General features: G+C 43.6%; 3 protein-coding genes across 7 annotated transcripts in view; 1 reads left to right on the top strand and 2 right to left on the bottom strand.

Annotated features, from left to right (window-relative positions):
- LOC115146139 (MAP/microtubule affinity-regulating kinase 3) overlaps positions 1–4,307 on the bottom strand; it is a 29,939-nt gene extending 25,632 nt beyond the window's left edge. The window contains 2 exon segments of the mRNA XM_029687991.2: positions 1,526–1,708; positions 3,654–4,307. Coding sequence (XP_029543851.2) covers positions 1,526–1,708; positions 3,654–3,704 — 234 coding nt within the window. The 5' untranslated portion in view covers positions 3,705–4,307.
- Positions 4,308–5,321: 1,014 nt separating this feature from the next.
- LOC115146138 (eukaryotic translation initiation factor 5-like) lies at positions 5,322–11,917 on the bottom strand. 5 transcript variants are annotated; one of them, XM_029687978.2, is made up of 12 exons: positions 11,813–11,916; positions 11,424–11,615; positions 10,087–10,365; positions 9,820–9,901; positions 9,498–9,670; positions 8,894–9,005; positions 8,666–8,787; positions 8,331–8,489; positions 6,395–6,556; positions 6,090–6,254; positions 5,806–5,946; positions 5,322–5,664 (listed from the first exon to the last, which is right to left on the bottom strand). In XM_029687978.2, the coding sequence occupies exons 3-12, from the start codon at positions 10,156–10,158 to the stop codon at positions 5,566–5,568; spliced, it is 1,287 nt and encodes a 428-aa protein (XP_029543838.2). In that variant the 5' UTR covers positions 10,159–10,365; positions 11,424–11,615; positions 11,813–11,916; the 3' UTR covers positions 5,322–5,565. The 5 variants fall into 5 exon arrangements, with proteins under 5 accessions (XP_029543838.2, XP_029543839.2, XP_029543840.2 ...); XM_029687979.2 differs by having other exon boundaries at positions 11,454–11,615; XM_029687980.2 differs by lacking the exon at positions 11,424–11,615 and having other exon boundaries at positions 11,813–11,917.
- Positions 11,918–21,009: 9,092 nt separating this feature from the next.
- LOC115146627 (uncharacterized) lies at positions 21,010–25,999 on the top strand. The gene is made up of 9 exons (XM_029688698.2): positions 21,010–23,339; positions 23,505–23,615; positions 23,716–23,816; positions 23,926–24,027; positions 24,122–24,248; positions 24,433–24,540; positions 25,129–25,281; positions 25,423–25,544; positions 25,684–25,999. The coding sequence occupies exons 3-9, from the start codon at positions 23,746–23,748 to the stop codon at positions 25,835–25,837; spliced, it is 837 nt and encodes a 278-aa protein (XP_029544558.1). The 5' UTR covers positions 21,010–23,339; positions 23,505–23,615; positions 23,716–23,745; the 3' UTR covers positions 25,838–25,999.
- Positions 26,000–26,525: the final 526 nt, after the last annotated feature.

Raw genomic sequence — 26,525 nt, 5'->3', positions numbered from 1 at the left:
TGAAATAAATAAAAGATGAAATAAATAATTCTCTCTACTATTATTCTGACATTTCACATTCTTAAAATAAAGTGGTGATCCTAACTGACCTAAGACAGGACATTTTTTATTGGATTAAATGTCAGGAATTGTGAAAAACTGAGTTTAAATGTATTTGGCTAAGGTGTATGTAAACTTCCGACTTCAACTGTACATACACTCACCGGACAGTTTATTAGGTACAGACAGTGAGTCACATGGCTTGCTATATAAAGCAGGCAGACAGGTATCGATGCATTCAGTTACTTTTCAATTGAACGTTAGAATGGGCAAAACATGTGACCTAAGCAACTTTGAGCGTGGTATGATCGTCGGTGCCAGGCGCGCAGGTTCCAGTATCTCAGAAATAGCCGGCCTCCCGGGCTTTTCACGCATGACAGTGTCTAGGGTGCGACAAGCAAAAAACATCCAGCGGAAGCCCTGTGGGTGAAAGCAGCTGATCGTGCAAGCTAACAGGTGGGCCACAAACAGGAAAATAAGAGCACAGTACAACAGTGGTATGCAGAACGGCATCTCGGAACGCACAACTTGTCAATCCTTGTCACAGATGGGCTATTGCAGCAGATGACCACACCAGGTTCCACTCATACCAGATAAAAACAAGAATAAGTGGCTTCAATGGGCACACGATCACCAACACTGGACAACTGAGGAGTGGGAAAAAATTGCCTAGTCCAACAAATACCAGTTCCTGTTGCATCATGCTGATTGGCAGAGTCAGGATTTGGCGTAAGCACCATGGCCCCATCCTGCCTGATGTCAAAGGTAATGCGGTGGTGACAGTGGTGTACTGGTGTGGGGAATGTTTTCCTGGCACACATTAGGTCCCTTGATATAAACGAGCAACGATTGAACGCTACAGCGTATCTCAACATTGTTGCTGACCAAACCCAATAGAGCATCTATGGGATGAGAGAGAACGGGATGAGATAGATGTGCGCAGCATGAATGTCCTGCCGTCCAGTCTGCAGCAACTGTGTCATGCCATTGCATGGACCAACATACCTGTGGAACGTTTCCGACACCTTGCAGAATCCATGCCATGAAGAATTCAGGCTGTTCTAAAGGAGGGGGGGGGGGGGGGGGTACGACCCAGTACTAGCTGGGTGTACCTAATAAACTAGCTGGTGAATGTACATTGCTTCTCTTTTTTTATGTCACCTACTGATGAAAAACATACAATTCATATTTGCACAACAAGAACAACGCTATTGAGAGGGGAAAGAAGAGTATTTTTGTAAATTATTTGCCCAGGCAAGTCAGTTGAGAACAAATTCTTATTTTCAATGACGGCCTAGGAACAGTGGGTTAACTGCCTTGTTCAGGGGCAGAACGACAGATTTTTACCTCGTCAGTACAAGGATTCGATCTTGCAACTTTTCGGTTACTAGTCCAACGCTCTAACCACTAGGCTACCTGTATGTGTTGCTAGGTAAACCAGAAAGGGGCTACAGCAGCCTGTCATGCTGCAGGTCTCTCCTCTCACCTCTCTGCCAGTGAGGATATGGCGGGCCAGCTTGACCTTGGCGAAGTTGCCCTTCCCAATGGTCTTCAGGAGCCGATAGTTCCCCACATGAGGCTGCTCGTCGGCACCAGAGTTTCGGGTGCGGACTCCCGAGCGGACAGAGCGCGTGGTGACTTCCTGGCGCCCATTGCTGTGAGCCGTATGCTGTGGACAGACAGACGGACAGACATGAGTGAAACAGTGTGCTGTAGACAGAAAGACTGACGGACAGACAGGAGTGGAACATCTCTGCACTAGCAGTGGCTCATGCTGGGGCATTCCATCCCCTGTCAGGATCCAAAACAACTCTCCTGTTTATTACATGTTTATTGAAAAGATTATCATCAAGCAAACCAAGAGGGTAAAGAAATGTTAGTGTAGGTTGGGGTTGCAAAATTTCGGGAACTTTTAATAAATTCCCTCAGAATGAAGAGGGAATAAGCAGGAAATCCAGAATCCTCCTACCAGGATTTCTGGAAAACCAGGGAATTTTGCAACCCTAGTGTAGGTGACTCACTGTAGTGCAGTTTGACTATCCAGTGTATGTCCAGCGTATTGATCCTCTGACCATGGTTAAAAGCCCACAACACCCCATCCTAAAATCAGATAGAGACTTTTCTATGGGTCAGTATTGACTGTTATCACTGTTATCACTTGCAGGGATGCTATAATAAAAAAATAAAAAATGTAACCTTTTTTTCTCCCCAATTTCGTGACATCCAATTGGTAGTTACAGTCTTGTCCCATCGCTGCAACATGTTTTAATTTCTGTTGTGATCCACTACCAGCCTAGACAACAACCTAAACACAACACCTCTGAATGTGAGAACAATTCAACTCTCTCATAAACCTTCTCTAAGTAGATCACACTTAAAGTATTATTACCTGGCAATATACTGAGTATACCAAACATTTGGAACACCTTCCTAATATTGAGTTGCACCCCACCTTTTGCCCTCAGAACAGCCTCAATTCCTCGGGGCATGGACTCTACAAGGTATCGAAAGCGTTCGACAGGGATGCTGGCCCATGTTGACTCCACTGCATCCCAAAGTTGTGTAAAGTTGGCAGGATGTCCTTTGGGTGGTGGACCATTCTTGATACATGTGAGAAACTGTTGACCATGAAAATCCCAGCATCGTTGCAGTTCTTGACACAAGGTGGTGCGCCTGGCACCTACTACCATACCCTGTTAAAAGGCACTTAAATATTTTTTCTTGCTCATTCACACTCTGAATGACACACATACACAATCCATGTCTCAGCTGTCTCAAGGCTTAAAAATCATTATTTAACCTGTCTCCTCCCCTTCATCTACACACTGACTGAAGTGGATTTAACAAATGACATCAATAAGGGATCATAGCTCTCACCTGGACAGTCTGTCATGGAAAAAGTAATACATATGTTGTATACTCAGTGTATGTTCCTTCACTATAATATCAATTCCAGATTAACCAGATACAAATGAAGGAAACTTCATACAACAGTATAAAATGATCAAATTCACTAACAGACATTCCAAGAGAGTTGCAGAGATTTCTCTTATTAATAAATCGTTACTTACTATGGTGATGGGGGGTCTCTTCATCGATGGAGACCCTGTCATTTTTGTGCTGGCAATTTGAATGCCATTTAACCAGATAACTCTCTCGTTTTTGTGGGGGTAACTCATAGATCCCCTCGCGCTTGCCCGACACTCTCAACGAGAATGAAAACTGACAGACGATTGACTTTGAACTGAAAGGGGTGGGAACTGTGTAAACCCACTGGTAGGCGAGCAATTGGCACCTCTATTGACCGACACTTTTAAAAACCAGTCTTCTAACAGGTAAGGTTTGGATGGAGATACAAATGAGGATCTATCATTGTCCACAGACCAAACACAGCATATGTCGTGTTATCGGGCAACATAGGAGATTACAGCCATGGGCATGCACAGTAGAGGAACATATGCCCATCTCCCGTGTGACACAATGTATCGAACACTCAGATACAATGTAGCCAGTAGCCTAAGTAAAATGGTATGATACAATGGAACAGGGAGAGTGGTTATTTTGTATTGTCAGACACAATACACCTCTAACTACTTAATAATACGTTTACTTACGCTTTCCGCCTCTTTCTCATTGACCGTAGGTAGTGGAGTTTTTGTTGACATTTTATTCTCGACGAATGTTGCCTCTATTTCCCGGATGATTAAATTCTGCACCTTCTTTGGCAATACAAGGGGTGGCGATTGTACTCTTGCTTCTGGACCAAAACCATGGGTTCTGGATACTGACTCAACATCGGTCCATCCAATCCAAATGTGTCTCAAGGTGTCCCGAGGACGCAGAAAAAGTGTGATGATGACATCTATTTCCCTATAACGCTCACTCGGTATATAGTCATTTATATTGAGAATGAAGGCTGATGAGCTATATTTTTATTTTAAAAATTCCATACATGGCCTCTTAAATTTAAGTAATTATCAGAGACTGGCTCCAATCTAGGCTAGAATAGCACTCGGACAGAGAGGACGGCAGATGGTTGTTGTCACCAGTCCCAAAATCGCTCCTTTTTGTAACGCAATCCTTGTGTGCCTTGGTGTCCTGTCCGTCTGTATTCCTGAGTTTCAATAGCGTTTATCTTTCTGACTCGCTGTCGGCTCAAATTCTTCCATCTCCGATTCAGAATGAGGCTAGTGTTTTAGGTGGGACCAAAATGGCTACTCACGGGTTGGATCGGGCCAAATCCTGTCAGAACAGCAGAGGAAGTGAGGAAACAGGCGTCCCTCGGCGCTCATTGGAGCGCAACACAGCCGGTGATAGCGCAGTCACCACTCAGTGATTCACATTAATGACAGATAGGAAATAACAGGTCTTTCTCTTGTGTACAAGTTCATGCCTTACCTACAGAAACCATGAGTCAGTGGTTGTGCTTGCAAACGTAGCTGGGTTATGGCAGGATGGCAGGTCCCTCCCATAAAGAAAATATACTGAACAAAAATAGAACGCAACATGCAACATTTTCATTGATTTTACCGAGTTACAGTTCATATGAGGAAATCAGTCAATTCATTAGGCCCCAATCAATGAATTTAACATGACTGGGAATACAGAAATGCAGCTGTTGGTCAGATTCCTTTAAAAAAGTGGGCCTCAGGATCTCGTCACGGTATTTTTGTGCATTCAGATTTCCATCGATAAAATGCAATTGTGTTCGTAGTTTACGCCTGCCTGCCCATACCATAACCCCACAATGGGGCACTTTTCACAACATTGACGTCAGCAAACCGCTCCGCCACACAACGCCATAAACATTGTCTGCGGTTGAGGCAGGTTCGATGTACTGCCAGATTCTCTAAAACTAAATTGGAGGCAGTTTATGGTAGAGAAATTAATATTACATTCTCTGGAACAGCTCTGGTGGACATTCCTGCATTCAGAATGCCAAATGCTCTCTCCCTCAAAACCTGAGACATCTGTGGCATTGTGTTGAGACAAACTGCACATTTTAGTGTGGCCTTTTAATGGTCCTCAGCACAAGGCACACCCATTTAATGACCTTGCCGTTTAATCAGCTTCCTATAGTAGTGTTTTCTGTGCGCTCATTATTCCAAAAAGTTGTATCAATTCAAAAATATGCTGCAATGGCACTGCTGACTTGTCAAGAGGGGGAATACCACAAGTGTGTGGAGTACTGAGTGACATCCAGAGGTTATGCACAATTTACACATACCACAGAGCTGACAATATCAAGAATACCATCTAATAATTCAATTGGAACAAAATAGTTGTGGACAGTAAAACATTTAATGACAAAAAAGGGAAGAAATTCATGCCAGTCAAGTAATTCCCCCAAAACTGACCCATATCTCAGATCGGATACATCTCAAAATTACAGAGGAAATGTGCATAGCGCCATGTTAATCATGCCAGGAAGCAGTGAGGGTGTGAGAAAAGGAGGGCTGGTGATTTGACAAGATGAAAAAATGTGATTCAGAGCTACAACTTCTCAAAAATGGCATCCTTGTTTAATTAAATTGCATCAATATCGAAGTCGTCCTCTTCCTCGTCAGGCTTGTTCGGTTTTACTGTCTCCACTTTCAGTTCCCGAGCAGAAGAATCATACACAACCTGAGTATGAGAAAATAAGAGTTGTTACATTACAGTAAGTCTTGCATTAGCTGCAAGTTTGACTAAACAGATCCTAGTAGCCCAACTCAAACAGTATAAAACTGGAAAAGCTGTGAAATCAGGGGATAGTCTAACCAGTACCTCCACATTTTCATCATCCTCTTCCTCCTCTACCTCACTGCCCTCACTCTCTTCCTCCGCCTCCTTCAGCCACCTGATGAAAGGAGATGCCCTCGCATGGATCTCTTTGGCAAGTTCCTTAGAGACATACTTCTTGGACACCTGAAAGAGAGTCATGAGCAACGAGACTTAGAGAACCGAGCAAACAGAAAATTAAACATCACTTATTTTACAAGAAGCTACGTAAGTGGGACATTCAAATGTATTGAAGTGTGTGCGAGCAATGTACATGTTTCACCACACACCTTCTCTGCCCAGGACAGTATGACATCTTCCTCCACTAAATCAGCATCATACAGGTCTTTGAGCACGACAGGCACACGGGGCAGCAGCTGGGCTTGGTGCAGCTTCACCAAGCACTCAAAGCCTCCCAGGAGGTACTTCTGGGCCTTCTTGTTATTCACACAGAACTGAAGTCATAAGGAACAGTAACAAAAGCCATAATCAATTTGAGATGGTTTTGGTCAACTGTCCCCTCTTGAATGCATTACCACTGAGTTATGAGGTTAAGACAGAGGTCAAACGTAACAATACGGATTTGAAGACTCACGCGAAGGAAATGGCGTTTGTATTTCTTGATCTGGTCACGGATGTTTTCATCAAACAGCAGTTCGCTCAGAATCAGTGGTCCCATGGCCATCACATCCAGACGCTCTGCCTCCACCAAGATCTCCTTATCTGCTGCATCAACGGCGCAGTCCTCCCTTTTTTGCTGGAGACGGGGAAAGTAACCACAAACAAGAACGCTTTTTTAACACCATGGTCTTCAACATAGACCCCAAGAAGCCTAGCAACACAAAGATTTGAGTGTGGAACAGGACTACTAGGCAACACCTCTTGGTCCCGGTCATAAAACGTTCACTCTTTCATTGTTACCCTATAGGAGACCCTGATCCTGGAGTTCAACAACAAATGGACAATTTAGCTTAATGTTTAAACTGCCATTCCTCTTTGTTTTCCATTAAAAATGCAAAAAAAAAAAAAAAAAAAGCGAATCCACGTCAATTTACAATGCAGATTAATGGTTCTATTACCCATGTATGACCGCTTGGACCGGGCAATTAAGTGATGTGAAGTCTAGCGCAAACCTTTACAGACATAGAACACAGCTACAGTAACACGTCGATAGCGACAATTGTGAACGTCGCAAACCAAGAAAATAAGTGACAGAATTCTGCTCTGGCATAAAATGTTCTGTATTTTCTCCCCAACAATAAACGTCGCTGACTGATGTGCTGCTGTGATTTCTTTTTATGGCATGGTAGCTAGAGGTTTAATTTCTATTAAATGTCTTGGTTAGTCACAGTATTTAACTAACTTTAAAAGTACTTTTTTTAGGACATAGTCTGCCGCAGGCAAGGCAGCAGGCTGCGCACAGCAACTCAGGATTTGATTGACAGTTCTGGTTGCCTAGTGATGGACATTAGTTCTGCTTCAGAAGCCTCATTCCTTTACAGACAAGTACAATGCCCATTCATATCTCCAGAAGTTTAGTGTCGGCATTTAAAAAGCCGTAGTGTACCCTACCCTAGCAGACAAACATGCCGTAGCTGCAGTGCGTTCAAGGGGTCACATTCCATTATGTCTGAAAAGGGTAAATCGATAAAGGCTCCCGGTAGCCTTCTGTAATTTCAGATGAGGCAGAAACGAAGAATAGGCTACCCTGTGCTCGCAAAACTGTATCCCGGCAGAATCTGTTTTATTTATTTACATATTCTTATTTACAATGACAGCCTACCCCAGCCAAACCCTAACGACGCTGGGCAAATTGTGCACCACCCTATGGGACTCCCAATCACAGCCAGTTGTGATACAGCCCATGATTGAACCAGGGTCTGTAGTGACACCTCTAGCCCTGAGAAGCAGTGCCTTAGACCCCTGCGCCACTCTGGAGCCCTGTACCATGAATAGGCAAAAATATTCTACACGCAACAGACAGAAGACTGATCACACATTTGCATCATTAGTGAAAAAGAGAGCAGACAGGCCAGCGTGGGTGAGAGAGGCAGCAGAAACATGCTCATTTGTTTTGGTAATGTGCATCTCGCAATGTCTTGTCTTGCAAATTACCCAAAGTAGCCTAAAAAGTTCCTCTTCCTCTGGTTTTACACAACTTTCCCAGGCCTTTATAGCCTATAACAGAAAATAACTGCACTGCGATTTCAATTAAGTGGGGGGAATACAAAAACATTGTTTTTAAGTTAGGGATTTTTCTTAACGTTAAGGATCCCAACTTCGTTTAAAGGTTCACACCCTTACCGCAGGTACTGCAGGAGCTTGTCCCAACTACGCCCCACACCAGACCAACCGAGCTAATTGCATTTAGTCCATCACTGAACTAATCAACACACCTGGTCTGGTTAAATCAAAAACATGAAGAGCTTATGGCACTCTAGAACCAAAGTCACCTACACCATATCAAAGAGAATTTCACAATCAGTCACAAACTTTCATTATCCTTGTAATTAGTTTCAGGCACAACTTACTTTGACAAAGTTATAGAATATGTTGACCCGCTCCTCCAGGGTCTTCTCCAGGTCCTCACTGAGGGTCAGGTTCTTCGCATGGGAGCTGATCTCCTCCATCCTTCGTCTCTGTGCCTCCTCCGTGGTCTCCTCTGCCCAATCCTCATCATCTTCACCGTCCTGATACACAACATATTATCACTGGGTAAATGCTGCTAGATGGCAGGCTTGAGATACTGACAAACTAGTCCCTCAGACCAATAATAACTTGGGAGGCAGGTGGAGAGTTGTTCCCCCTATTCAACCGCTAACATTAAGAACTGGCATGGTTTGCGTACATTAATGAGGATACTCACCACGGCATCAGGGGCATCTATGTCGTTATGGTTCCCAGCCTCAACGCTGCCAGAACCATTCTCCTTGTCCTTCTTACGATTCTTCTTATCTTTCTTCTTCTCCACAGACCCAGGTTCATTTTCTGATGAAAAAGCCACCGGCGCTTTGACTCAATAGGGCACATATCTGACTTGACTTTTAGATTAGTAAGGAAACAAATTATGGGCAAATTCTTATTGTGTGCTTACCTGGTGGGTTTTTGAGGATGAATGTGCAGAGCTTGTGTCGTGTGTCTAGCATGCCACGGTACCCACAGGCCTTACAGGAGTTACCGATTGTTTGTTTCTTAGGATTGATATGCTGCAATGAAAAGGTCAAACAAATTAGCATATTCACCCTAATGACAGTGACTATACCACCAATAACAGACAAGTAATAATTTACCCAACAGACCATAACTGGATTGCAATACAAAAAGACAATTGATCACTCAATGCAGGGTATGTAGCATACAAAATTAGATCCAAATGGCTGCGGCATGAACAAGCAGAACCCAAAATTACAGATGTAGCACAAGGTACGTAGGACATCAAATATATCTATATACAAAAACCTGACCAGGGCTGTCATATCTACAGGCCTCAGGAGGGACCTTGATAACACATTACGCGGAGTAAAAAAAAAAAAACATGATTAAAAAAACATTACCGGGAAAACTGACCATCTGTGACGTTGGTATAATGGTCAAATTACAATTGCAAAGTCCCACAGATCAATGCGCTCGGCACACTTCATTCCTGTTCCCCTCTACTACCCAAACGTACACCACAAATATGTTCCTCAAATAGTTACCAGATCAGTTTCAGGGTTATCACACTCAGGACACAGCACAAATTTCCGGATAAATACATCTAGCATGTCCTGCAACTTGTTTGCCTCATGGGATCCGTTGACGATGAAGCGGTCATTCTTGGCATCAAACTGGGTCTGAGCACCAAGCTCACAACCAAAAAACTTGGTCGGATCTGCAAGGAGGATAAGAGTCAAAAATCAACATCCCCTAAGCTAATGGATGGTAATGCACACTAACATTTAGCCACGTCAAGGTATCAATGTATGGTGCGAGTCAATGTTAGCACTTCAGAAAACACTTGTGGTGGGGAGGTCAACTTACATGTTGGAGGCCTACTCAGTGCCTTTGCAACATCAGTCATGTTGACAATGACGGTCTTGATTCCATTTCCTTTGCCCTCAACCTGGACACAAATCCGACCACAAAAACAAAACAAAATTTTAGAATCATTTTGCAGATGATCACCCTTGAGGCCTGCACATCTCACTGGAAAAGAACTCAAATAAACAGACCCTAAGATAGTCATTCAACATTCTTGATATATGAAAGTAATTTCTCTTACAGGATCATACTATACCAGATAGTCACCTTAGCAATCAGACGGGGCATCTTGTAGCGATAGAACTGGTCTGCCACACTGCGGTTGACATTAACAGACATTTTGGCTGGCTACTTGTAAGATCAGTAAGATAAAAAAATATATTGAATGGAGATGTTTCGGGATCTTCTGTCTGGAAAATAGAGGATGACATAAACGACTGCAAGCGTCCACCGTCTCTGACATGAAAAATATTTTGCCAAAGTGGCCGCAAGCTCCTTGCTTGTAGACTAGGTTTCCACACAGGTTCCAACAGCTGCACAACAGCTCTGAAAGAAAGGGTGAAAGGCAGACATCAGCTCTAGTGCCACAGATTCTGATAACAATGATGGCAATGGCTTTTATTGAATACCCAAGTAGCCTATATAATTCTATGACTTGACCTTTTAATAACAATCTGTATAGGTATATTGTTAGCTACCCAATGTGTCCATAGTGTGACTAAAATATCACCGTTGACAATTAGACAAGACGAAAAGGCAGTCTGACATTTAGCTCATTGTCCTCCAATTCCGACCAAGCATTGCCATAGAGGTGGTCAAGTCACGAGTTGAAGACATCAAATTCGGTATCAAAAATAACTCTAACCTACGGAGCTAGCCATCTTCACGACTAGAGCAGTTAATCTCACATGTCATTCATTGGGTTTGTTAACTAGCTACGCTAGCCAGCCAATTGATTTTGCTTTACCGTTAACTAGCTAATACATTTAACGACACATTATTTCACTTCGATATACAAACCCCTTACAAACGAAGATGGGTAGATTAGCAACCAGAAAACCTGACTGATGAAGCTAGCATACGCAGAATTCAAAATAACTGGGAACTCGGAAATCTCCGACTTCAGGACGTCCAGAACAACTGGCAACTCAGAAAAACCGAGTTCCGACTGGTATTTGTCATTAAGGGTCATCCAACTCGGAATCTCGGGCATCTATCTAGAGTTCCGACTGAAGAGCATTGACGTCATGATTCGACCTCGTTTCCGAGTTCCCAGTTATCGTGAAAGCGTAATTCATGCCGCGATCAAAACAACTGGGAAATCTGAAGAAGAAAACGCGCGCTCCGACTGGGAAAGATAGATTTGAATTCCACCTCCGGCCTCTTTCTAGAGTTCCGACGTCATGATTTGACCTCGTAAGTGTCCGGGTTCCCAGTTATTTTGAACGCGCCAAAACTACTAGTTGGCACTGAAGAGTGCGTCATCAGATGGCACGAGTGATGGGAGACGCCATTTTGATGTTAAGACGCAGAAAATGACATTTTAAAATATAAAATACATTTACGATAGCACCTTAATCGTTATAGAGTCATAATGCACTCACCGATTTCGTAAAACAAAGACATAAACACACCGCTGGTCGTCCAGGAGGCGCAGTGAACGGTTGCCAATAGCTGTGATGTGTTGCTAGGCTTGTGGTGGCAAAATAAGTGTCGTGAACGTCGGAGGTGACACGATCCAGCTGATTCTTGCCCCTATTGTGAAAATATTCTGGACGCCCTCCGAGTGGGGATACCTAAGGAAACGCGAAAGTCAGTCAGTATAAACTTGCTAACTAGATAATGCGGATAGCTAGCACGTTGATACTCTCACGCTAACTTTAGCTGTTGTTTTGTATGTTGCCTAACTAGCTTTGGCTAAATATAACATGTTGATAACACAACAATTGCTAGCTAGACAACAGTCAGATGGTCGACAGTAAAATTGGCTTACCTCTCGAAGGTTATTTTCCAATGCTTCTGCTTCTTCTGCGGGGTTTTACTTACAAACTATTGCCGCGTTCACGACAACTGGGAACATGGAACTCGGGAATCTCCGACATCAGATTTTACCGTGCGTTCCAGACAACTGGGAACGCGTTCCGACTTTGAAAAATAGTTTGTCATGCAACTCTGAATTCAAAGTCGGAAACTCAGGGATCATCCTAGAGCTTCGACTTCTCCGACCTAAAGATCAGTGATTTCATAATTTGGCACCTATGGTGCTTTCAGGACAACTAGATTTCGGAATTGGATGACCAGGTTAAAAACTATTTTCCCGTCGTTCGTTTTTTCAGAGTATCCGGTGTTCTTGAACGCACTGAAGTCGGAGAAGTCCGAGTTCCCAGTTATTTTGAACGCAGCACCATACATCCTATTATGGTGCATGGTTTTTACACATAGAATTACGGATTTAAAGCTACATTTTTGGGGGTGACCCAACCAAATTCACATATAAATTTGTGTTATAGGTTCTCATTGAAAGCAAGTCTAAGAAGCGAAACTGTATTGTTTCTATTTGCACTCTTTCCAGTGGTGTAGAGTAAAACTACTTTAAAGTACTACTTAAGTCGTTTTTCTGTGCATCTGTACTTTAATATTTATACTTTTGACAACTTTTACTCCACTACATTTCCTTGACACACAAAATTACTTTGTACATTTTGAATGCTTAGCAGGACAGGAACATTGTCTAATTCATGCACTTAAAGACTAAATCCCTGGTCATCCCTACTACCTCTGATCTGGTGGATCACTAAACACACATGCCTTGTTTGTTAATAATGCTGGAGTGTGACCCCTGAATATCTGAAAATTAAAGAAACAAGAAAACTTGTCTGGTTTGCTTAAAATAAATTATTTGAAATTATTTGCATAGTGTATCTTTAATATGATCTTTATTACATTTACATTTAAGTCATTTAGCAGACGCTCTTATCCAGAGCGACTTACAAATTGGTGCGTTCACCTTAAGACATCCAGTGGAACAGCCACTTTACAATAGTGCATCTAAATCTTTAAAGGGGGGTGAGAAGGATTACTTTATCCTATCCTAGGTATTCCTGAAAGAGGTGGGGTTTCAGGTGTCTCCGGGAGGTGGTGATTGACTCCGCTGTCCTGGCGTCGTGAGGGAGTTTGTTCCACCATTGGGGGGCCAGAGCAGCGAACAGTTTTGACTGGGCTGCGCGGGAACTGTACTTCCTCAGTGGTAGGGAGGCGAGCAGGCCAGAGGTGGATGAACGCAGTGCCCTTGTTTGGGTGTAGGACCTGATCAGAGCCTGGAGGTACTGAGGTGCCGTTCCCCTCACAGCTCCGTAGGCAAGCACCATGGTCTTGTAGCGGATGCGAGCTTCAACTGGAAGCCAGTGGAGAGAGCGGAGGAGCGGGGTGACGTGAGAGAACTTGGGAAGGTTGAACACCAGACGGGCTGCGGCGTTCTGGATGAGTTGTAGGGGTTTAATGGCACAGGCAGGGAGCCCAGCCAACAGCGAGTTGCAGTAATCCAGACGGGAGATGACAAGTGCCTGGATTAGGACCTGCGCCGCTTCCTGTGTGAGGCAGGGTCGTACTCTGCGGATGTTGTAGAGCATGAACCTACAGGAACGGGCCACCGCCTTGATGTTAGTTGAGAACGACAGGGTGTTGTCCAGGATCACGCCAAGGTTCTTAGCGCTCTGGGAGGAGGACACAATGGAGTTGTCAACCGTGATGGCGAGATCATGGAACGGGCAGTCCTTCCCGGGGAGGAAGAGCAGCTCCGTCTTGCCGAGGTTCAGCTTGAGGTGGTGATCCGTCATCCACACTGATATGTCTGCCAGACATGCAGAGATGCGATTCGCCACCTGGTCATCAGAAGGGGAAAGGAGAAGATTAATTGTGTGTCGTCTGCATAGCAATGATAGGAGAGACCATGTGAGGTTATGACAGAGCCAAGTGACTTGGTGTATAGCGAGAATAGGAGAGGGCCTAGAACAGAGCCCTGGGGGACGCCAGTGGTGAGAGCGCGTGGTGAGGAGACAGATTCTCGCCACGCCACCTGGTAGGAGCGACCTGTCAGGTAGGACGCAATCCAAGCGTGGGCCGCGCCGGAGATGCCCAACTCGGAGAGGGTGGAGAGGAGGATCTGAAGGTTCACAGTATCGAAGGCAGCCGATAGGTCTAGAAGGATGAGAGCAGAGGAGAGAGAGTTAGCTTTAGCAGTGCGGAGCGCCTCCGTGATACAGAGAAGAGCAGTCTCAGTTGAATGACTAGTCTTGAAACCTGACTGATTTGGATCAAGAAGGTCATTCTGAGAGAGATAGCGGGAGAGCTGGCCAAGGACGGCACGTTCAAGAGTTTTGGAGAGAAAAGAAAGAAGGGATACTGGTCTGTAGTTGTTGACATCGGAGGGATCGAGTGTAGGTTTTTTCAGAAGGGGTGCAACTCTCGCTCTCTTGAAGACGGAAGGGGCGTAGCCAGCGGTCAGGGATGAATTGATGAGCGAGGTGAGGTAGGAGAAGGTCTCCGGAAATGGTCTGGAGAAGAGAGGAGGGGATAGGGTCAAGCGGGCAGGTTGTTGGGCGGCCGGCCGTCACAAGACGCGAGATTTCATCTGGAGAGAGAGGGGAGAAAGAGGTCAGAGCACAGGGTAGGGCAGTGTGAGCAGAACCAGCGGTGTCGTTTGACTTAGCAAACGAGGATCGGATGTCGTCGACCTTCTTTTCAAAATGGTTGACGAAGTCATCTGCAGAGAGGGAGGAGGTGGAGGAGGATTCAGGAGGGAGGAGAAGGTGGCAAAGAGCTTCCTAGGGTTAGAGGCAGATGCTTGGAATTTAGAGTGGTAGAAAGTGGCTTTAGCAGCAGAGACAGAAGAGGAAAATGTAGAGAGGAGGGAGTGAAAGGATGCCAGGTCCGCAGGGAAGCGAGTTTTCCTCCATTTCCGCTCGGCTGCCCGGAGCCCTGTTCTGTGAGCTCGCAATGAGTCGTCGAGCCACGGAGCGGGAGGGGAGGACCGAGCCGGCCTGGAGGATAGGGGACATAGAGAGTCAAAGGATGCAGAAAGGGAGGAGAGGAGGGTTGAGGAGGCAGAATCAGGAGATAGGTTGGAGAAGGTTTGAGCAGAGGGAAGAAATGATAGGATGGAAGAGGAGAGAGTAGCGGGGGAGAGAGAGCGAAGGTGGGACGGCGCGATACCATCCGAGTAGGGGCAGTGTGGGAAGTGTTGGATGAGAGCGAGAGGGAAAAGGATACAAGGTAGTGGTCGGAGACTTGGAGGGGAGTTGCAGTGAGGTTAGTGGAAGAACAGCATCTAGTAAAGATGAGGTCGAGCGTATTGCCTGCCTTGTGAGTAGGGGGAGGTGAGAGGGTGAGGTCAAAAGAGGAGAGGAGTGGAAAGAAGGAGGCAGAGAGGAATGAGTCAAAGGTAGACGTGGGGAGGTTAAAGTCGCCCAGAACTGTGAGAGGTGAGCCGTCCTCAGGAAAGGAGCTTATCAAGGCATCAAGCTCATTGATGAACTCTCCGAGGGAACCTGGAGGGCGATAAATGATAAGGATGTTAAGCTTGAAAGGGCTGGTAACTGTGACAGCATGGAATTCAAAGGAGGCGATAGACAGATGGGTAAGGGGAGAAAGAGAGAATGACCACTTGGGAGAGATGAGGATCCCGGTGCCACCACCCCGCTGACCAGAAGCTCTCGGGGTGTGCGAGAACACGTGGGCGGACGAAGAGAGAGCAGTAGGAGTAGCAGTGTTATCTGTGGTGATCCATGTTTCCGTCAGTGCCAAGAAGTCGAGGGACTGGAGGGAGGCATAGGCTGAGATGAACTCTGCCTTGTTGGCCGCAGATCGGCAGTTCCAGAGGCTACCGGAGACCTGGAACTCCACGTGGGTCGTGCGCGCTGGGACCACCAGATTAGGGTGGCCGCGGCCACGCGGTGTGGAGCGTTTGTATGGTCTGTGCAGAGAGGAGAGAACAGGGATAGACAGACACATAGTTGACAGGCTACAGAAGAGGCTACGCTAATGCAAAGGAGATTGGAATGACAAGTGGACTACACGTCTCGAATGTTCAGAAAGTTAAGCTTACGTAGCAAGAATCTTATTGACTAAAATGATTAAAATGATACAGTACTGCTGATTACACTGCAACAATCTTAGGACAAACGCTCTTCACCTCGGTAGGTAGGGACTCCGGTTCAAAAAACAAATTACAGATAGACTCTTCACTTTCTCTCCATTAACTACTTGATTCATCCAATGTGCATCAATCACTCCAGGGATATTTGTTATTTCTTCCGTCTTGACTTCCTATGAACGCCAGATATTACCCCCTTGAGAGGTGCACTGCACCGAAGAGCTACGCACGACACGGTAACCTTCTCAAATCAAGTACACGAAATCAAAAAAAGTCCACTTATTGTAATCCTCACTGCATTCACCCATCACTCTTTCCACCAGCTTGGATATTTCAAATTGATTCCTCAGGTTTGGCAACTCAATCCTCCCCTCCTCAACAAACCACACTCCTACAAGATAAGAAGGGGCATTCGCAGAACTACCTGTTTTGTTTCCCAGCACTACTTTGGTCCGTTTTCTATTCTTTTGGACCATTGTCCAATCTTCCTTGCTTTTACCACCATAAGTTTGAAGTTCATCACCGTCTCCAGTTTCCGCCATCTTTCTGAGTTGCCTGTACCTCAACGCCATTGGTCCCACTCAGAGGGAGAATCTCAACTCCATACTCCTTCTCAATTAGATTTGCTAAACTCCTGCATCCTCTCTCCTCCTTCCTCTCTCTCCTTTTGAAAAAGGTCAAAGGTAGGCCTAATCGAGGATAGGTGGCGGGTAGAAGGAACATTGCCGAAAATCCACTTGTATGAAATTACATTTACAGGGGTGAAATCCCCAAATAAATGTGTATATTGATAAAAGAAATGTAGCTAGTGGTGCAAGACATTTTATAGATAAAAGGATACATAGCATATTTCTCCTTCCAGAAAACAACAACTGCTTCAAAGGGGTGTGGCAGATATCAAAACTCTTCCGCGAAGGACTCCGGTAGGATACACATGACCATCCTCGATGAAAGGTGGCTATCAAGGAGGGGAGGACAATCTTCTGTTCGACTACTAACAAATTGACTTCTCCTCAACCACCAACAACTTATTGGTTTCTAGCTCACTGAAGATAGAGGCTGGAGGACGAGCTTTTGCTCAAATGACAAAAGGCTCTTGCGTCCTTTCTCCTCGCCTCCTTCTCAAAACCCATTGGAAAAGGTCAGAGGGGATGGACTTCTGACTTTCTCATCCAATGGGATTTGAGAAGATGGCAAGAAGAGAGGACTCGAGGAGTATGCTATTGAGATTCTCCCAGATGGCTCATTTTCATACAGGATTTACCCCAGTGTTTTACCCAAAAGGCAGACTTTTCTGTTTCCATCTACGCGGGCCAGCACCCGTTTCTCACTGGGCCATGGCTCCGGTAGATCCACTTTTACCTGGGGCCAAAGCCAGGCCACTGGTACTTTTCAGCCCTCATCTACATAACAATGGCTCACTGTGAATTTGAACACCTTTGCACAAAATAACCATCTTGGTCTATGCCGCTCTGACATTGCTCATCCAAATATTTATATTTCCTTAATTCCATTCCTTTACTTTAGATTTGTGTGTAATGTGTGTATTGTTGTGAAATTGTTAGATATTACTATATCACTGCACTGTTGGAGTTAGAAACACAAGTATTTTGCTACATCCGCAATAAGATCTGCTAAACATGTGTATGTGACAAATAAAATGTGATTTAATTTTGATGATGCAGTGGTTGTTGATTATGCTCTCCCCAAGTTTTTAGTTTCACACTCCTATTGGAAACACAATTACACTTGAATTTACATTCATGTAAAACACTGGCGACACACTGTTGTGGGAGTAAGTTTCCATGGAAATGTTGCAAATGCCTCCTCATTCTTCTCTTTCAATGCTAGACCTATGTCTGAGTGGATAAATTCCTCTGTAGCCAAAATGTGAACTGTCTGCACAACTTGTTATCCCCGCCCTCCCCTTTCATCCATTGGACAAATCCTTCTTCTTCTTCGATGGGGTTGATGTAGTGGAGTGTGCATCAGAGACAGGGAGGATGTAATTCATCCTCCCTGTCTAATCCTTCACTAGAGTTCTCTCTATTTACACACAATGACCATATCAAGCAAATAAAAAACAACACACATGTTAAACTATTCAATGGAATAGTACTGATGTTGAGAATACTGGAAGTTAGTTTACACAAACAAAAACAACTTTCTCTATGCAGTTTCAATTCAAATGTATTTGGTGAAGGACCCTCCCTCATATCACTCCCCTGCAGTCCCCCAACGCCAAAATATAGTGCCTTCAGAAGGTATTCAAACCCCCTGAATTTTTCCACATTTTGTTGTGTTACAAAGTGAGATTTAAATGGATTTAATTGTAATTTCTTGTCAAAGATCTACAAAAATACTCAATAAGTGGAAGAAAAAGTCTAACATTTGTAAAAACAAATAATCATGAAAAATAACACCAGTATATCTTGATTAGATAAGTATTCAACCCCCTGAGTCAACACATGTTAGAATCACCTTTGGTAGCGATTACAGCTGTGAGTCTCTAAGAGTTTTCCACACCTGGAATGTGCAATATTTGCCCATTATTCATTTTAAAATTCTTCAAGGTCTGTCAAACTGGTTGTTGATCATTGCTAGACAAAAATGTTCAGGTCTTGCCATAGATTTTCAAACTGTAACTAGGCCACTCAGGAACATTCAATGTCATCTTGTTAAGCAATTCCAGTGTATATTTGGACTTGTGTTTTAGGTTATTGTCTTGCTGAAAGGTGAATTTGTCTCCCAGTGTCTGTTGGAAAGCAGACTGAACCAGGTTTTCCTCTAGGATTTTGCCTGTCCTTAGCTCTATTATGTTTCTTTTTATCCCAAGAAACTCCCTAGTCCTTGCCGATGACAAGCATACCCATAACATGATGCAGCCACCACCATGCTTGAAAATACGAAGGGTGGTAGTCAGTGATGTGTTGTTGGAATTGCCTCAAACAAAGCTTTGTAATCAGGACATAAAGCTCATTTCTTCGTCATATTTGTTGCAGTTTTCCTTTAGTGCCTTATTGCAAACATGTGCATGTTCTGGAATACAGATGAAGTCGGACGTTTACATACACCTTAGCCAAATACATTTAAACTCAGTTTTTCACAATTCCTGACTTTTAATCCAAGTACAAATTCCCTGTCTTAGGTCAGTTAGGATCACCACTTTATTTAAAGAATGTGAAATGTCAGAATAAAAGTAGAGAAAATTATTTATTTCAGCTTTTGTTTCTTTCATCATATTCCCAGTGGGTCAGAAGTTTACATACACTCAATTAGTATTTGGTAGCATTGCCTTTAAATTGTTTAACTTGGGTCAAACATTTTGGCTAGCCTTCGACAAGCTTCCCACAATAAGTTGGGGGAATTTTGGCCCATTCCTCCTGACAGAGCTGGTGTAACTGAGTCAGGTTTGTAGGCCTCCTTGCTCGCACACGCTTTTTCTGTTCTGCCCACAAATTTTCTAAAGGATTGAGGTCAGGTCTTCGTGATGGCCACTCCAATACCTTGACTTTGTTGTCCTTAAGCCATTTTGCAACAACTTTGGAAGTATGCTTGGGGTCATTGTCCATTTGGAAGACCCGTTTGCGACCTAGCTTTAACTTCCTGACTGATGTCTTGAGATGTTGCTTCAATATATCCACATAATTTCCCTGCCTCATGATGCCATCTATTTTGTGAAGTGCACCAGTCCCTCCTGCAGCAAAGCACCACCACAACATGATGCTGCCACCCCCATGCTTCACGGTTGGGATGTCCTTCAGCTTACAAGCATTCCCCTTTTTACTCCAAACATAACAATGGTCATTATGGCCAAACAGTTCTATTTTTGTTTCATCAGACCAGAGGACATTTCTCCAAAAGTACGATCTTTGTCAGCATGTGCAGTAGCAAACCATAGTCTGGCTTTTTTATGGCGGTTTTGGAGCAGTGGCTTCTTCCTTGCTGAGCGGCCTTTTAGGTTATGTCGATATAGGACCTGTTTTACTGTGGATATAGATACTTTTGTACCTGTTTCCTGCAGCATCTTCACAAGGTCCTTTGCTGTTGTTCTGGAATTGATTTGCACTTTTCACACCAAGGTACATTCATTTCTAGGAGACAGAACGCGTCTCCTTCCTTAGCGGGGTGAAGGCTGCATGGTCCAAAGGTGTTTATACTTGCGTACTATTGTTTGTACAGATGAACGTGGTACCTTCAGGCATTTGGAAATTGCTCCCAAGGATGAACCAGACTTGTGGAGGTCTACAATTTTTTTCTGAGGTCTTGGCTGATTTCTTCTGAAATTTGTGGAGAGGTTGAAAAACAAGTTTTAATGACTCCAACCTAAGTGTATGTAAACTTCTGACTTCAACTGTATATTTATTCTGTACAGGTTTCCTTCTTTTCACTCTGTCAATTGGGTTAGTATTGTGGAGTAACCACAATGTTGTTGATCCATCCTCAGTTTTCTCCTATCACATTCATTAAACTCTAACTGTTTTAGTCATCATTGGCCTCATGGTGAAATCCCTGAGCGGTTTCCTTCCTCTCCGGCAACTGAGTTAGGAAGGACGCCTGTATCTTTGAAGTGACTGGGTGTATTGATACACCATCCAAAGTGCAATAAATAACTTCACCATGCTCAAAGAGATATTCAATGTCTGCTTTTTTATTTTTTACCCATCTACCAACAGGTGCCCTTTGTTGAGAGGCATTGAGAAATCTGCCTGGTCTTTTTAGTTGAATCTGTGCTTGAAATTCACTGCTCGACTGAGGGACCTTACAGATAATTGTATGTGTGGGGTACAGAGATGAGGTAGTCATTCATAAAACATGTAAAACACTATTATTGCACACAGAGTAGTCCATGAAACTTATTATGTGACTTAATGAGCACATTCTTTTACTTATTTAGGCTTGCCATAACAAAGGGGTTGAATACTTATGGACTTTTTTTGTATTATTATTTATTATTAATCCACTTTGACATGATGGAGTATTGTGTGTAGGCCAGTTACACAAATCTCAATTGAATCCATTTTAAATTCAAGCTGTACACAACAAAATGTGGAAAAAGTCAAGGGGTGTGATTACTTTCTGAAGACACTGTACATGTATGGCTCAGTGCCCACAACAGCATGTCCCCTTGTGATTAGTACTGACAAAGGTGGTCTATGGCTTTGCCTCTTCCTCTTTGGTACTGATAAAATGATTGCGTCAATCTTCTCTCATCTTTGAATAATCCTAATTGTCATGTCAACAATAAGGGGAAGTTTAGCGTTCCCCTGGGAAAATTCCCTTTATCCTGATACACAAGCACTACCATACCCACTGCCCCACCCACATCTCTGGTTACCTGTTATAAAACAAACAGCCTTTGGTTTCATACTTCAATCAATTATGTTTCTCAGTCAACCATAATTATGTTCTACTGTGGCAGACACAAATAGGCCTACAGTACTTTTTTATATTTTTTCCCTATGAAACCAGACCAACAGCTTGTTATGGGCCTGTTATGAGTGGATTAGCAATCACGTTTATCTAGAGCCCCTTCCAGGAGGCATGGTTGGGGAATTTGATTATGTAAACGTTGAATGAAACAACCAGGTAGATCAGTTGTTATTAAGGAATATACCAAACATTCCCCCACACTTTGAAAATGTTCCCGACCTGGGAAAGTTTTGGGGAATTCAAAACAGTTGATTCATACCATCACCCAGATAGGCAAGTGCTGCAAAATGCTAATTTGTTCAGACTATAACCTCCAGCATGTTTACCTTAAAATGTATTGTTTCCTGTCATCAGTTAGTCCATTTAACAGATCAGTTGGTCTATTAACAGGATTCTCATAAAAAAGTCTTCACAATGAGTGTATTGTTCAACATGTAATGGTATATAGGTGTGCAGGACAATACAATGCGGCCACAGAAACTGAAAGCAACACTGACTGTGGTGTCTCCAATCAGAAAATGGGAAATTTCCCTGCTCCAGCACCACTCTATATAGTTTGGTAAACGGACAATTGTATGGATATTGGTGGTTGGTTGACAAACTGTGACTTACAGTATTCCTCATTTGGACTACTGCACATGTACTTGCTACATCCTCTCAAGATATTCCATCATCATATCCACCTACTTGGATTCTGACGAAGGACCAGTTGAGTTCAGCAGTGGTCCCTTTTGTGGCAATCAGTGTGTCAGGCAATCAAACCCAGAAGAAAACCATGAAGAAATTCAACTTCATGAGCAGAAAGAGTAGGCCATTGGGGATAGAGGACGGGAGTCCTCTGATTAAGAACAGTACACTGCCTACAGATGGTGAGGTCCAGATTATTATTATTATTATGGTCTATCTATTGTTTGTCTTGAGTTTTAGTCATTCGTCATGTTTGTTCCATAAGCAAGAAGATATGTCTAAATTTGTTGGGATAAATTTGTTATTTTAATGTAATAATAGCATGACCAAAACAAACAGTATTCAATTTATAATGAATGAACTAAGAATACATGAATGGTTTTATAATGGTATTTTGCATATTGTTTTTAGCAGTGTACTCATTCAAATGCATTGCATTATTGGTATATTCACAGAAGAGGAACAAACTGGGAATGTGGGGTATGGGAATCCCTACTTGGAGAATGGCTTTAACAATCATCAGGAGTTGGGCAATCAGGGGGGTCAGGAGAAGGGACAGTCATTGCTCAGTGTACTTGCAGAAGCTTTGAGGGTCAGCCATGTTGGCCCTCAAGAGAGACTTGAAGCTAATTTGGAGGGGCCACCAGAAGAGATTATGTGCCATGAGGCTCAGAAGAAGGACGATACACATCCAGAAGTCTTGCTCCAGAGGTACTTTCATCTTATTGAAGCGTCTGTGGACAAACACTTCCCCAAACTGCCAGCAGGGAACACTGTGAATCAGCTGGAGGGCTACCTGATAAAAGTGCAAATAACTGTGCAAGGGGAGCTTCTGAGGTTGGCACCCCTGCTCAAAGAGGCTCAGTTGCGGAAGCATTTGATTGCTTGCTATCATCAGCGTATGTTTGACTGTCTACAGCAGATCCTTCAGCATGTCAACACAAAAAAAGAGGCCTTCACAGTTCTTGACTGGGTACTACGCACATACTTGAGGTACTCTGACCCACCTGCACTCTCACTCTCTCTCTCTCTCTCTCTCTCTCTCTCTCTCTCATTCACTCTCACTATGATGGTGTAGTACTGATTCTGATACTAAAGGAGTAATGGCATACCTTTTCTGGGTTGTTTTTCTAGTGAGGAGCTGCTAGGACACCCCAACATCTGGGATGAGGCTCTACATGCAGTTGACCTTCTCCTTCTGACAGACTGGATCCCACAAGCTGAGAAGAAACTCTTGGCCACTGTGCAGGTGAATCACCTATAGGTGATGTGATGTCATCTCAAAACAAGCACGCTTCTTGAGGGCTAGATTTCTATCATGTATTGATTTTTAAACCTATTTTATTTGATAATAACCCATGAAGTTCCTGTAAAGATTTGACGTATTTCAGTCTCTCTGTCTGACCCATTGTAGGAGGACATCTCCACATCACTGAGGAGGATCCTTCAGAACGAGGAGTCAGGTAGAGAGGTGTGTGTCTCTGGAGAGGAGGCCTTTATCAAACTGCATCTGGATGTCATCCAGGTACTTCAACCAGCAGTGATGTGTAAAGAGATAATAAAGTGTATCACTGTAAATCTATACTAAGCCCTTTCTCTCCCGTGACTCTTCCTCCTCCACATAGTGCATCAATGCTGTTCTCCAGAAAGCAAAGATGATGAGCCAAACTCTGATGCGCAAGGTCCAAATAGTCTGTTGGCAAGAGCTACAGGACTTTGTGGAAAGGTAGTTGTCACCTTTTCTTAGTACCACTCTACTGTTTCATTGTCTTGCTGTTTGTCTGGTAATACACTGAGACCAGGCAAAATGTTGAATGAATGTGCTTATTGTGCAGGTATGTCAATGTTGAAAAGAAGCACCTTCAGAAACAAGCAGGAATGGGAACGTCAGGTACAATGCACTTCTTTAAGACGTTCAACACCTGCATTGAACTCAAGTAAGTTTTATACGTTTATATTTATTCTATGAAATCCAATCTCATGTATTGTTGTTGACTCATGATAATCATTATGATTATGTATCTGTTGCAGGTTGTATATTTTAAGGATTGCCAAAGATGACACAAGCTTAGACTGTGTTAAAACCATATCAACACTTAAGGGGTTGGAAGCTCTTTCTTGGAAGCTTCTCCTGGAAAAACCAATTCAACTTGCACAGGTTAATCCCCCCCCCCCCTATAGAAATACTATAGCAAGACAAGCCTATCTGTTCAAAATCCACAAGTTCCCACTTCCAATATGAACTTCATCCTAGAAACACATTAATTTTGTAATCTTCATTTCTATTAAATGATATTGAAACAATTAAGGGAAACTGTGTTACAATGCTTTGTGATTCCCAGATTTCCTTGAAGAAGTATTTCAAAAGAGAGGATGAACAAATGGAAAATCTAATGAAAGAGATTACATTTATTTTCCAAGACCTTCCCAAAGACAAGGATACGCAAAAGGTGTGTTCACATCTGGTGTGAGAGCATTCCTATTACATTCCTCTTCTTTTTGTACCCCCTTTTTCTCCCCACGTTTGTGGTATCCAATTTGTAGTAGTTACAGTCTTGTCTCAACTCCCGTACGGACTCGGGAGAGGTGAAGGTCGAGAGTCATGCGTCCTCCGAAACACAACCCAACCAAGCCGCACTGCTTCTTGACACAACGCACATCCAACCCGGAAGCCAGCCGCACCAATGTGTCGGAGGAAACACCGTACACCTGGCGACCTGGTCAGCGTGCACTGCGCCCGGCCTGCCACAGGAGTTGCTGGTGCGCGGTGAGACAAGGATATCCCTGCTTGCCAAACCCTCCCTAACCCGGACAATGCTGGGCCAATTGTGCGCCACCCCATGGGCCTCCCGGGCGCGGCCAGCTGCGACAGAGCCTGGACTAGAACCCAGAGTCTCTGGTGGCACAGACCACTGCGCCACCCGGGAGGCCCCACCTATTACATTCTTATAACGAAACTGTAATGTGAAATACTCAACACTTCTCTCTTGTTCTTTCCAGTATATTATTTTATACATCTCTGTCCCTTCTCTCTGCAGACTGTGATTAACAAAGCCTATCAGTGCATCACACTTCTGTACCTCCAACACCTGGTGCAGAGTAACCATGGGAAGCTGGTGAAGAGATGGGATTATGTGAACAAAAGAGTGATGCATGATGCCGAGCTCCTTCACTCCATCTTCTCAGTCCTGGTGAAAAAGCTAGTCCTGTTGTACACCAAGTACTATAAATGCCTCCTTTCTACCTGATAAGATGCAGCTGGTTCTTCTCAGAATGTGTAATTACTTTAAAAGGTCAACATTCTTCTACTGACATTAGTTATTTTTTATCAGAATCCTGATGTTAAACAGTGGAACATCATACTAATTAAAGTGAGAGAAGTGCTGGAGTGCAGCGACATTGAAAGTCTCAAGATAATAGTCAGTGAGATACTGAGGGACAACGCCAATACAAGGTAAAACAGAGTATACCAGAGTTTCAAAAGTCTGCATGGTCCACAGCACTGAATGTAATTTTATTACATATGGATTAGCTTGAGAACAGGCTTGATATCTCCAATATTATGTATTGATAAATGTTTATCTCTGTTGTAGTGCTGCTGAGCACCTTCCAGCCCTGCTGCGCTGGAAGGGAGGCCTGTCATGGAGACTGACCCGGGAGGTTCTGGAGGCAAGCCAGGAAGTGTACTCCATTGACCTCTCCCAAACCAGGTCTGCACCCTGGTTTGACTGCCTTCTTTGCTGCTGAGTGTGTGAACTGGGACGTTTCAGACAAAGGACAATAACGACCCCACTCTAACAACATGACCCTCAAGTTCTCAACCGACAACACAATATTTGGAACTATGTTTACATGTCTTTGTCAACTATTTTAAAGGTATTCTATGGCAAGTTATTATTTAATGTCTTAAAGAAGAAAAAAATACATATCTGAAATTGGAATTAAAACTGCCTAATGTTTTTCATTTTGAGGTCAAGTGATTTTAATCCTTATCAAAAATGCCTCATGGAAAGACTTCATGTGTAGTGAGTCATGCCCTGTAGATGGAGACAAAGGCAGTAAGGCTATCGGTAATTGTGCTTCCCCTGAGAAAGGAAATCCCCTGACAGTCTTCTGGGCTTGTGAGAGTAGTACTCGACTATTGGAAATTCCAAAATGTACACATACAGTAATCAGTAAGTCAATTTGAAAGCATTTTGGATGGCTCCATTGGAGAGGTAGGATGGTATTTAGCTTATATTTTTCAATGGACAGTATGGTGTTTCCCTTTATATCATTATCACAAACTATTATCAAATCACTGACAGTATTCCAGTGGAGATAAAGACATTAACCTGGAAGAATTGGCAGCATGATTCACTTGAAACATCTATCCTGTTAACAACAAGGCTGTTAATGTGGTTTCCTTCCTCCTTCCAAAGTCATAGGTACACTA

The sequence above is a fragment of the Oncorhynchus nerka genome, linkage group LG18 (assembly GCF_034236695.1).
Source record: "Oncorhynchus nerka isolate Pitt River linkage group LG18, Oner_Uvic_2.0, whole genome shotgun sequence".
Classification (NCBI taxonomy): Eukaryota; Metazoa; Chordata; class Actinopteri; order Salmoniformes; family Salmonidae; genus Oncorhynchus; species Oncorhynchus nerka.
The sequence above is the reverse complement of the archived record's forward strand: the minus strand, read 5'-3'. Positions and strand labels throughout refer to the sequence as shown.

Excerpts from the sequence above, each read along its gene's own strand:
- LOC115146138 (XM_029687980.2), bottom strand. The coding sequence starts at position 10,158 with ATGTCTGTTAATGTCAACCGCAGTGTGGCAGACCAGTTCTATCGCTAC. Across the intron at positions 8,788-8,893 it reads CATCCTCAAAAACCCACCAG|AAAATGAACCTGGGTCTGTG; the intron begins GTAAGCACACAA and ends CTTTTTCATCAG. Across the intron at positions 5,947-6,089 it reads TACTGTCCTGGGCAGAGAAG|GTGTCCAAGAAGTATGTCTC; the intron begins GTGTGTGGTGAA and ends ACTCTCTTTCAG.
- LOC115146627 (XM_029688698.2), top strand. The coding sequence starts at position 23,746 with ATGATGAGCCAAACTCTGATGCGCAAGGTCCAAATAGTCTGTTGGCAA. Across the intron at positions 23,817-23,925 it reads CTACAGGACTTTGTGGAAAG|GTATGTCAATGTTGAAAAGA; the intron begins GTAGTTGTCACC and ends CTTATTGTGCAG. Across the intron at positions 24,249-24,432 it reads AACCAATTCAACTTGCACAG|ATTTCCTTGAAGAAGTATTT; the intron begins GTTAATCCCCCC and ends TGTGATTCCCAG.